The sequence below is a fragment of the Delphinus delphis genome, chromosome 17 (genome assembly GCF_949987515.2).
Source record: "Delphinus delphis chromosome 17, mDelDel1.2, whole genome shotgun sequence".
Lineage (NCBI taxonomy): Eukaryota > Metazoa > Chordata > Mammalia > Artiodactyla > Delphinidae > Delphinus > Delphinus delphis.
Window position 1 is genome coordinate 29,181,578 of NC_082699.1, and position 12,571 is coordinate 29,194,148.

Here is a 12,571-nt window from a genome sequence, read left to right on the forward strand (position 1 = left end):
TTGAAGTCTTAATAAGACATTTGATGTATTGCTGGTGCTTTGGTTTGTTAATTACAAAAACTTTTAATCTGGGTATTAAAGTCCTAATGTACTTGAAAGTAAATATTTGTTTTTATTTATAATTCATGTGGTTTACTGTTTCATATAATATTTTTTCCTCAAATAAACTGAATTTATGGCTTTTCAGAATTATTGAAGTAAACCGAACTCTCCTGTATATTTGTTATAATTTTACTCTTACAGAAATGTGACCCCACAGACTACATTGGAATTTCGAGTTTGGAGTCATCACACTTTAAAAGCAGATGCTTTATTAGGAAGAGCAACAATAGATTTGAAACAAGCTCTGTTAATACACAATAGAAAATGTAAGTTTTTTGTTCTAGTCTTTGTTTCTTTAAAAGTTTATTTTAGACACTTTGAAAATATTCTGAAGTCCAAAAGCAAAAAAAAAAAAGTTTTGTATTTATAAAGGAGGACTTCGTTTATTGCCTATGATTGCTTTTAAGTTTATAGCATTATATGAAATAGGAAATATTTACCCTGGCATTTCTCTGTCCAACAAATTTATACAAAATAATCCCAGCCATCCATGAGTATACCCAGTTATCAGTGACCATCAGTGATTTATTATATACATAAAGACTTGAAAAAAATGATCATTATCTGAACCTACTCTACTTTGTTTCTTGGCTAATAACAATTTTGTTTGTACAAAATAAATTCTAACTCTTAAAGTTTCTTTTTTTATTATCTAACTAGTTCATTTTAGAAAATATGGAGAATATAGAAAATCACAGAGGAATATAAAAATTATCTGTAATTTTTACTATCCAAGGATAACCCTTCCCAATAATTTGGTCTCTCATTCATAGATGTAAATTTTTTTTCTTCTTTGTATCTACTGGTTTATTCTCTTCTTTTTTTCATTTAAAAATATAATATGAGCGTTATGTTTCCATCATATTAAATTTTTCTAGTGTGAGGATTCTTAAAGTAGTTTAAGCTTCAATTATTTGTAAACTCCCTATCATGGTATGCAAAACCTTGGGGATATATACATGTATTTCTGATTCTGAGGAGAGTTCATTGCTTTTATCAAATTCTCAAAATACTGTGTTATCCAAAGAATATTAAAAACTGGACTCATAGTTTATGATTTAACTAACTTATTATTTGATATTTAGGTTTCTAATAGTTCACTCAAACTAATACCGCTCTAAATCTTTATGTTCATCTTATTTCCTTGGAAGTTTTCTTACTCCTAACAGATGTGCTAGGTTAAGGGTTAAAATGCTAATTTTTAAGATAAGTTAATTTTTTGAAAGTTTTTAACAAAAAAACATTCATGTGTAACTGAAAAATCTGTTTTTGGACATAAAGAGTTATATGAGTCAAGAAAATGTAAAAGCCATACTAGTTTTTATGTACAGTGATTTTTAAAAAAAAATCTTCTTTTAAGCACTGAAAGTTTAATTCCCTGCTATGTCATGGCTTTTGGTCATTCAATTCATCTTGGTTACAGAAATAAGTAGTAGGTCTTGTAAGCATACAGTACCTTGCTTGGTCTGATGGTGGCTGGATTTGTACTTTTTTCCGGGCTCTATGACATTATTGGTATAAATATGTCATACTTCAGTTAACCTATGTTATTTCAGAATTGATTATTTGGTTTCAACTATTTATATGCTATTTCTGCTCTGGATTAAGCTTTTGCATGGGACCTCTTTTCTAGTACAAAAGTTATTTCTCATAATCTCACAACCCAGAGATAATGAGTGCTAATATTTTGATGAATTTTTGTCTACACGTGTATGTGTATAATAATCGAGATCATACTCAGTTTCATGTTCTTCTTAGCTCTCAGTGTTATATCATGTGCATTTCTCTGTGTAATTTAGTGGTATTCTTTGAAAGCTAATTTAGTAGTTTCATAATGTTTTATCACAAACTGTAATTTTTAAACCATGCTCATACTGTTGCCATTTAGATTGTTTCCAAATCTGTTATATTAGACTGTACTGAACCTTCATAACAAAGATTATAATATTTATCTGCCAAAGTAATTTTGTAGGAAGGTTGTAATGTCTATATACTTGGAATTGAAACTCTTATAAATTGTATAAACTTAAAGCTATCTCTCATGATTTAATTGAGCAGAATATGCTCAGAGGAAAAACAAAATTTTATAAACATTCGTACATGTCTGAAGTCAGTGGCTTCAGAAATCGTAGTAGCAGCATCTTATACACCTTAGGCAGTCAGTAATTTTTTTTTCTTTTGAAAATTGAAAAGTGTATTAGTTTTCCAGGGCTGCCATACCAAAATACCACAGACTGGGTCGCCTAAACCAGGGGTCCCCAACCCCTGGGCCACGGACCAGTAGCGGTCCGTGGCCTCTTAGGAACCGGGCCTCACAGCAGGAGGTGAGTGGTGGACGAGCGAACGAAGCTTCATCTGCTGCTCCCCATGGCTCGCATTATTGCCTGGACCATACCCCCACCCCCACCCCCACCCCCCCAGTCTGTGGAAAAATTGTCTTCCATGAAACTGGTCCCTGGTGCCAAAAAGGTTGGGGACCGCTGGCCTAAACAACAGAAATGTACTTTCTCACAGTTCTGGAAGCTAGAAGTCTGAGATCAAGGTGTTGACAGGGTTGGTTTTTTCAGAAGACTCTCTTCTTTGCTGGTAGATAGCCATCTTTGCCTTATATCGTCACATTGTCTTCCCTGTGCGTGTGTGTATCCATATCCAAATTACCTGTTCTTAAAAGGACACCAGTCATATTGGATTAGGGCCACCGTGATGACCTCATTTTAACTTAATTATCTCTTTAAAGATCGTGTTTCCAAATAAAGTCACCTTCTGAGGTACCAGAGGTTAGGACTTAAACATATGATAAACATATGAATGGGATGGGGTTGGGGGGGGACACAATTCAGCCTATAACAAAAGGGAAGTAAATTAATTTCAAAAATTTAAAGCTGTGATAGAATCATAGTGCTTTAAAGGCAGACTTAAATGCCTGTGGGCATTAATCCCAGTCACTTATTTCACTGATTAAATAAATTAATCTAAGTGAATTGCTCAAGCAAGAAGTAATTGCAGTTTTGACTAGAGCACAGGTTTTCTTATTCTTAGTTGCTTAATTTTGAATAGAAGTAATGGGAAGTTAACATGGTTCTAGACAACCTGTAGAATTTATAAACGTACTCATAATTGATAAAATCCTTGGTTGTCTTTGATTCAGCCTCTTGGTTTAGCACTTGAACATGTCTCTCTTCAAATTTATGAGGCTAATTTCTTCCTATACTCAGGGCCTTGACATTTTTTCTCATAAGTTCATGTTTTGATGTATCCCTTCTCCTGATATATTTGGGGTAAGGGCAGAGGATTAATTCATTTGAATAGGTTGTTTTTTTCTGAATATATTTACTTTCAACCTTCATGGTATAGTATGAATTGTTACAGTCATCCATAGCCTTAAATAAAATTCTCAGCTAATCCAATATAAAACCATCTGTATTTTCCCAGTAAAAATCCGACTGCAACTTACTAGGGAAGTTCTTTCACTTCTTCACATTTAAATCCTAGCGAGCCTTCAAGTCCTTAACCTGAATTTGTTTTGTGTAATAAGCCTAGTTGGATGGCGTCCAAACCCATGCAATCCTCTGATACTTTGTCTCAGAACTTCTGTGGATTTAAGCCATCATTTGCACCTCAGCCTTTAGTTAGTTATGTGTTGGGATCACTTGAACACTGTTCTAAATTATGGAAATTATTTCATTGGCTTTGCAGAAATATGTGGTATTTTTAGCTCTTTTTTTTATGTCAGTAGCATTAGATACTGATATATGAGGTATATTTCTTTCTCTCAAATCTACTATTTCTTAAATTGCAAAGGAAAAATCCTTGTGTTGTCAAAGAAAAAGCCAAACACTAGTGGTAAGGACATATTTTAATCAGTAATATACTTTTGCAATAAGGAAGAGGGTCCAGCTTGATCTGAACTCAGCTTCAGTTTATACAGAGGTAATTGGGCCTTTCAAAGGAAGAATGAAGGAGTAGAAAGAGGGGTGAATGGAAGCTAAGTGGAGTTAGGGAAGTGAAAAATTACAAGAGTTGATCAGTGTGAATGCAGTTAGGCCAGCTTTCTCTATTATTGAGAACTTTATTCTCCCACAGAGACTAAGACTGACTAAGATCCATCCTTCCTGATGATTACATTTCAGACAAACAGCTTTCAGGTCCCTGAGTAGGAGACACATATACATCTTAAAGGGACAGAGGAAGGATCCACCATTATAAGCTGTTTTAATAAATGCTTTTAGAAAGGGTGGCCTGTCACAGGTGTTGCCTTGATCAAACAGTAAATTCTTTCAAGGCTGGCTAGGGTCTCCTTGAGTTGTTAGAAGTCTTTTAACTTTGGGGAGAGTAGGGTGGATAAAATCTTTTGTGCTGAGAGTTTGCAGTATTTATGGGCCAAGGTTGAGGCCTAGTGGAGAAGGTGCCTCAGAGGAGCCTGAATTGAATTTGGGCCAGGAGAAAATCTTTGTCATCATATTCATGGGTGAACAGTGTAAGAATAGTGTAGCTAATTCCAAGGTTGAAGTGAATACAGAACTTCATTTTATATTTCAATTTTGAAACTGACAGAGCCACTTTAAACATTCCAGAGAGGAGTCAGATGGCTGCCTTTCAAACACTGGAATTGCACTGTTTTTTTTTTTTTATTTTTTAATTTTTTATGGTGTTAGTAGCTTTTGTCAACAAAAGTATTTTGAAATCCATTAAAATCACTTCAAATTGAATTATGTCCAAAATGATTTTACAGTGAAAATTATCTCTTTACATTAAATGGTAGGGAAACAGAGCAGAGAAATGTGTCATTTATGATAGAAGACAGAGCATAGTCAAATTTAAGTTTATTAAAGCAGTTTCTTTTAGCCTTATTTACTTAGTCAATACTAGTTATTTGTTTAGTTTACTAAGTCTTAAGTTCTCTTTTTAAAATTCACTTAGCATCAGCACAAACTAAGATATTTTAAGCCAAGGTTTTGAACAAACAGTTTTTTCATTACTGGTGATAAATGCATTTCTGTTCTTTAGAAAGATTTTTAGGATTGAAATTACTAGGTGAAAGGGAATGAACAGTTTTAAGCCTCTAGCTATGCATGGCTGTCTAGTTGCTTTCCTGAAAAGTTACAATAATTTGTACACAAAATGTAGCATCTGAGAGTGCCCATTTGGAAATATACGCCCCACTAATAGATTAAAAAAATGTATATTTTTCTTACCAGAGTATTTCTTTAACTATTAATAAAGTCAGATGTTTATTGATCATTCGTATTTCATCATTTGTGATTGTCATGTTCTTTGTACATTTTTTATTGATTTCGTTTTTTCCTCACTGATTTATAAAAGCTCTTAGTTTTTTCTCCCAATCATTTGCCTCTATATTTGTCCCCAGTTTTGATTTATAGAAGTTTAATATTATTTCAGTCATTAAAGTTTATTCATTTTCCCTTGTTATTATTCTCAAAGAATCCTTTCCAGTCCTTATATTTAATAGTTATCTATTTTCTTCCACATTTTTTACTTTATTTTTACTTTAATTTCTTTTATAAATTCTGAAATTTATTTTGTTACATGATAGAAGATGGGAACCTAACACATTGACTCATAGTATGATATAATAGAAAGACTTAGGATTCAGAAGACTTGGTTATTCCTGGGATTGTTACTACAAGCTTTTGTAGCCTAATGTACTCGTTCTTTTCTCAAATTCTGTTATAATACATTCCTATATTATATAATGTATATAATACATTCTGTTATAATACATTCCTATCTTCTGCTATTTCGTACATTTGTGTAGTCCCCTCCCACGTTGAAACAGAGATGGTCTGTATGACCAATAGAATATGCAGAAGTAATGGTATACGACCTCCAAGACTTGGTCAGTGAAGACATTTCAGCTTTGCCCTGGTCTCTTAGATTACTCACTCCGGGAAGAAAGTCACTGCTGTGAAGACTCTCCACAGGTCTGTAGAGGGGCCCAAGTGGAGAGGAACTGAGGCTTCTTCTCAGCAGTCAATCCCAAATTGTCAGCTCTGTGTACGAGCTACCCTTTAGGCAGATTTTCCCACCCCTCCCAAATTCCTGGCCCACAGAAACTGTGAGCAGTATTAAGTGACTCTTGTTATTTTAAGTGACTGAATTTTAGGATAATTTGTTACTTAGCAGTAGATAATACTGTGTGCAAGAAAAAAATAGCTTCAGAATGTGACTCTGAGTTAAATCTAATTCTGTAAAATGTCTTGAAAACCAAGATTTTTGAAGATCTGTTGTTTTCTGTGGGGACAGAGAGAGTGTGTGTTTTTGACAAGTCCGTGATGAAAGAATAAATTGTCTAGTCATATATGTAGCTTCCTAGAAACTCAGGTTCAGACTGTTCTTTTCCCCAATTAAAACTAAGGAAGAATGTCCAGGAGGTAGGAAATAATCAGCTACTGCCTGCCTTGTAAGTTTCCTGAGGATGGCTCTATCTTAATAGTTTATTTTAAATTTTATTAAGCACCTACCTTCTGTCAGATACTGAGGATACATCACTGAATTAGCTGAATAAGATCTCTGCTCTATTGGAGACTGCAGTTTAGTTGGGGAGATGGACCCCGCTGCGCCCCCCCCCCCCAATTCTGGTGGTAAGTCCATTGAAGGAAATAAGTGGAGTAATGGTAGGGAGGAGGTCCACTTTAGGCTGGTCAGGGTTTATCCTGCTTTCCCAGATTGCACTATCCGCCACACACTAGGCAATCACATATTGAATGGATGAATATGTCTGAGTTGGCTTGTTTATACTGTAATAGAATAATACCCTCATATTCCAGCCCCTCTCAACACACACGTAGAGAGAATTATTTATGTGATAAGTCCTCCCAATTTTATGACTCAGAAATGTTATATCCCAATCTTCCATGTTATAATTGTGAAAGGCTAGATGTTATGAACAACCTCCCACTGCAGAACAGTTAGGTCCTGGATAGGACGAGTTTCTGTGGCATTGATGAGTTTTGCAAAGAGGCAGGGGTGGTCTCCAACGGCCCCGTTCTTCTGGAAAAAAAAAAAAAAAAAAAAGACAAAACCTTATGAACTAGAGTTAGTTTAGTGGATGATGCTGTTAGCACTTTTGGCTGACAGCCAGCTAGGGGAGCTGAGCTTAGACTCCTGTAGTCTTGACTCTTGGGGTGCCCTCACACCACTGAAAGAATAAGAAACTGACCCCGCCTGTACTAAAGCCCAAAGATTACCCTTAGATTAATATCAGAAAATGAACTCAGCATCAAAGATCACAAATTGTAAGAAGCCACCCATAAGCAGAAGTTGGCAAACATTTTCTGTAAAGGACCAGATGGTAAATATTTAGGCCTTGCAGGTCATATAATCTCTGTTGCACCTATTCGGCTCTTCCATTGTAGTTGGAAAGCAGCCGTAGAAAATATGTACATGAATGAGCATGGCTGTGTTCAACTAAAACCTTATTTACAAAAACAGGTAATGGGCCAGATTTGGCCTATGGTCTATAGTTTGCTGGCCCCTGGATTCATTGATATCCAAAGAAGGATGATAAAGAGGAGGTCATGCTTTCATCAAAGTGAAATTCATGACACCAAAGACAAAAAAAAGCAGCTATGGAGAAAAACAGGTCATTTGCAAAGATTTGTAAATCAGGCTTACATAATTAGCAGTAATAGGATAAGATGGTGGAAAAATATCTTCAAAGAGTTGAGAGATCATTATCAATACAAAGTCGGCATGTCCAACAAATCTTGCAGGATGAGACTCCAAACATTTACAGATTTTAAAAAAATGAGAGAATTTACTACCAAGAGACCTACTTTAAAGTGATTTTGTAAGGCTATTCTTTTTTTTTTTAAATTTTTATTGGAGTATGGTTGATCTACAATGTAGTGTTAGTTTCAGGTGTACAGCAAAGTGAATACATATATCCACTCTTTTTTAGATTCTTTTCCCATATAGGCCATTCTTTAAGAATCTACTCAAAGCCTATTGAGTAAAAGGCTATTCTTTAAGAATCTACTCAAATAGCTAAATATTTTAGGAACGAGAGCTGAACCTCCAAATTCCAGATACTTTAAATAGAGAAAGGTGACAAAAATGAAATAGAATGGTAGTCAATATAGTTTTCTTCAGACATAGATTATTAGAATCTAGATAAAACTGAAATTCATGGTTTTGTAGGGTTGGGGTTTTTTTTTTTTTTGGTACTTTAATATTAATATGTCCTCTAGTTTCTCTGTTTTTATTAATGTTGATTTTGTGATGTGGAGTGGAAATGAGGTTTATGGTGGTGAAAATGGTTGGGGTAGGTCTTCTACAAGGTTTTCTTTATTACATGGTTTTTAAATTTTTTGCAAAGAATTCCTGTCTAATGGTTAGTTGTTACAGATTTTTTTTTTGTCTTATATTTTCTGTACTTGGGTAATTAGTCAATATGTTTGTGCTAGACATTTGGTAAATGGAAAAAAAACCCCAACAAATTTGTTAAATATAGGAGAGACCAAAGTCAAGGACATAATCTAAGAAGAAATATGTTTCATGATTTCAGAAGTGAAGATCAGATTGAAGTAACTGGCCTCATTTTGGATAATAATGGGATCACTAATACTTTTGATATGTATTCTGTGGGATAGGAGAAGTTGAAGCAAAATGACTTTGAGTTTAAGTAAGAATTAGATATCCTAATAATAGGAAGAAATATTTGGCCTTATATGAAAAAGAAATAATAAACTATTACCATTTATTGAGCACTTACTGTGTGTCAGATGTGGTGCTAAGAACTTTCTCTGTGGCTTTGCATTTGGACCTTATGACAGTTCCTTTAGTTTGATGCTTCTATTATCTCCATTTTGTAATGAGGAAACTGAGGCTTTAGGTAGCTTGACTACTTTGACTACTTACTCAAATACAGCTAGAAGTTCCTGAGCTGGGATTAAGAACCAAACCCCCTGACTCTCCTGCAGAAATTTTGCCTTAACCACAAGTCTTATGTGGTACCTTGGGACAAAGAACAAGTTTAGGCAATTGCTGAGCTTATTATCTAGATATATTTGTATATTCTCAGAGGTTTATGCTGTGCAAAGGGGCAATTAAAGGTGATATTGAAAGTATGTAGTAGAGGGAAAGGAGTTATTCAACTAGGTGAGAAAGGAAGTGATTCTGGTGTAGTATAGAAGGGCCCATAGATAAAAACACATATAATTCTTTCCACATGTAGCCGTCAAGCACTGAATTAGAGTAATTCTTGATATGTAGTTTTGATTTCTAAAACATATTTTTGTATATAACAAAAGTGTTTAAATTAGGGGTTTTTTTCCCCCTAGTGGAAAGAGTGAAAGAACAATTAAAACTTTCCTTGGAAACCAAGAATGGTGTTGTGCAAACTGGTGAATTAACAGTTGTGCTTGATGGACTGGTGATTGAGCAAGAAAATAGAACAAACTGCAGCTCATCCCCAACCAGTAAGCTAATAACTTCATGTGTTTTCAAAATTTGAAGGAAAAAAAAAACAGCAAGAAGTATATAAGAACCTAGTGTCTTTCTTTTTTGTCATTCAGTGGAAATACAGCAAAATGGTGATGCCTTACATGAAAATGGAGACCCTTCGGCAAGGACAACCACCAGGTAGAATGTTTTATTTTAGTATTTGTGACAAAGTAATTAACATTTCCCACATATGAAGTTTTAAACCTTAGTTTAGAGTTTGCCATAGAATTTAAAAGCTTGTATCTAAGCATATCATTTGGTTGAATTCTTATCAAAGTAGTTTTTAGAAAAATAACAGCTTTAATGAGATAATACACATATCATAAGAATAACGTGTATATTTCAGTGGTTTTTAGGTTAACAGAGTTGGGTAACCATCACTGCTGTCTAATTTCAGAACATTCTTACCATCTTCAAAAAGAAACTCTGTACACATGAACATTCTCTCTCCATCCCTCTTTCCTCCCAGCTCCTGCAGCCACTAATCTTCTGTCTCAGTGGATTTGCCTGTTCTGGCCATTTCTTGTAAATGGTATCATATAATATATGATATTTTGTTACTGGCTTCTTTTACTTAGCATAAGGTTCATCCATGTTGTAGCAAGTGTCAGAACTTCATTCTTTTTTATTGGAAATGTATTTTAAAAATCTGTATTTAGGCATATTTTATCAGTAAATAGAGTCAGATAATGTGGGGAAATGGTCATCTTATTGCTGTCTGAATTGGCAGCTTCCTGTAATCACTAGAAGATAGATGGTGCACAGATTGCGGTCTCCCCTCAGAGATCATTCTGCCATCTCTGTGATTCCCATATGTTCACATTTGATGACAGTTAATAGAGACTTCCTGTTTGAAATAATTTGTATTAGAATAAAAGCATGTAATAGCTCAAATATAGTGGAATGAACACCTGAAAATATGAAAATATATTGCTGTAAAATTGACTTGTTGCATTTGAAAAAGCATGCCAGTATATGACAAAGTGTGACTTTCATTAATCTGCAGTTACTAATATTACTCCTAAATTGCCATTAAATGATTTTCATAGAGCACTTGAACAGATCAGTATGTCTTCTGAATATATATTTGGCTTAAATTTATTTAGTATCCACATTATAATTTACACTGAGAAAATTCAGGACTGAAAGGGTACAACAGGTAGATTAAAATGCATTAGCGTGTGTGCATCTATATATATGTACATATATATATCTGTTCTTAATAATTTTTGAAATACAATTTTAGATGGATAAAGGAGCTTGAATCACTACCAAGCTAAAACCTAATATTGTTTATTGTATAGTAACACATTTTGAATCAAAGATTAGTTCTACAAGCACCAGGAGAACTTGAGTTGGGTTCTTTTACTTGGACTGCCAGATCACTGATCCTTACTGGGTGTCTTGGGAGGGGTGTACAAATCAAAATCACTTGGGAAATTTTTCAAAACCTCACCTGCCTGAAGTTCCTCAACACATCTCATTCCAAATATGTAGGTGACAAGGGAAAGTATCGTTTATCGTCCAGATACTTACTGAGTGCCTGTTTGGTGCCAGACACTAGTCTAGGCACTAAGGATACAGTCCTGTTCCTGTGAAATTTTCATTCTGGTGGGATAGAGGTAGTCAGTAAACAAGTGAAGAAATAAATTAGCTAATTGGAGATAGCAATAAGAACTATGAAGTCATTGAAACACAGGACAGGGTGACAGGAATGTAAAGAAGCCTGTTTTAAAGAGAAATGTCAGGGGATCATCTCTGAGGAAGTGCCATTTGAACTAAAATTAAAAGGCCAAAAATGTACCATCCATGGAGAGATTTCAGGGAAGAGCATTCCAGACAGAGGAAATAACAAGTAAAAAGACCCTATTTCTAGTTAATTTATGCTCTGCAGACTCTTATAACTCTAGAATATATTTAACCTTTCTTTGATAATCTTCTAAGTCATTATAATTTTACTCCCTGTGTCTAATAATTTATAATAAACATTTGAAGACTTTTCAGCATGATTTTCATATAAAATTAATTTACTAGTATGTCTCCTGCAAGGTGGGCAAGGAAGAACTTGGAGAGAAATAGATCAGAGAGATAGATGGGGTGGGACAAACAACTGAGATGTGATCTGATTTATATTTTTTTTAAAATTAAGGCTGCTCTCTGGAGAAGAGATACAGGGTGACCTGTGTATATGGAAAAGCTCTCTTGGTCACTTACATGGTATTGCCTAACTCCCTGCCGAAGTGTTTGATTTTGTAGTTGTAGATACATTTATTGCAGTATGAATGCACTGTAAATTCTTCTAACTCTGGGATATAATATTTCGCTTTTTCTGATCATCATGTACTCATTATTTTAGTGCTAGTACATAATAACTTGTGATCAATTTTTTAAGAATTTTTTGGTCTTTCAGTATTCAATAAAGTTCCAATAAACAGTTTGGAATTGATTTTTATAAGTTTCATGACCTTTTTGAAAATACTTTCAGAGCATTTTAAAATAAATATTAATATTCTTCAGGCTATTTAAGTCTATTTAAGACTATTTAAAATGTACAAATTGAACATTGGTTTGAGGGACTGAATTCATTTTGACTTAGTATATTTGTATATCTCAATATATTGATACATTTATCTTATAGTGTGTATACACTTAGAACCGAAAGTAATTTAAACTTTAATATAGCAAAGTATGTAATAAAATGTAAAAAATAACCTGTTAGAAAAGTAATCAGGGTATCTTTTGTTCATTACTCTTTATACCTATCATTTTGCTTCAATGTTAAGAGCTTGGTAAATATTTCTTATGAAACTTCTGATGAAAAGTTATTTAATTGTGGACTTCCCTGGTGGCACAGTGGTTGGGAGTCCGCCTGCCAATGCGGGGGACACAGGTTTGAGCTCTGGTCCAGGAAGATCCCACGTGCCGCAGAGCAACTAAGCCCGTGCGCCACAACTACTGAAGCCTCTGTGCCTAGAGCCTGTGCTCCGCAACAAGAGAAGCCACT

The 12,571-nt window shown here is 34.5% G+C and overlaps 1 protein-coding gene across 3 annotated transcripts in view; it reads left to right on the forward strand.

Annotated features, from left to right (window-relative positions):
- Positions 1–12,571, forward strand: part of WWP1 (WW domain containing E3 ubiquitin protein ligase 1) — a 121,534-nt gene that overhangs the window by 43,868 nt on the left and 65,095 nt on the right. For all 3 annotated transcript variants that reach the window (XM_059994847.1, XM_059994846.1, XM_059994848.1), the window contains 3 exons: positions 244–368; positions 9,405–9,542; positions 9,639–9,705. In XM_059994847.1, coding sequence (XP_059850830.1) covers positions 244–368; positions 9,405–9,542; positions 9,639–9,705 — 330 coding nt within the window. The remainder of the gene's footprint in view (positions 1–243; positions 369–9,404; positions 9,543–9,638; positions 9,706–12,571) is intronic.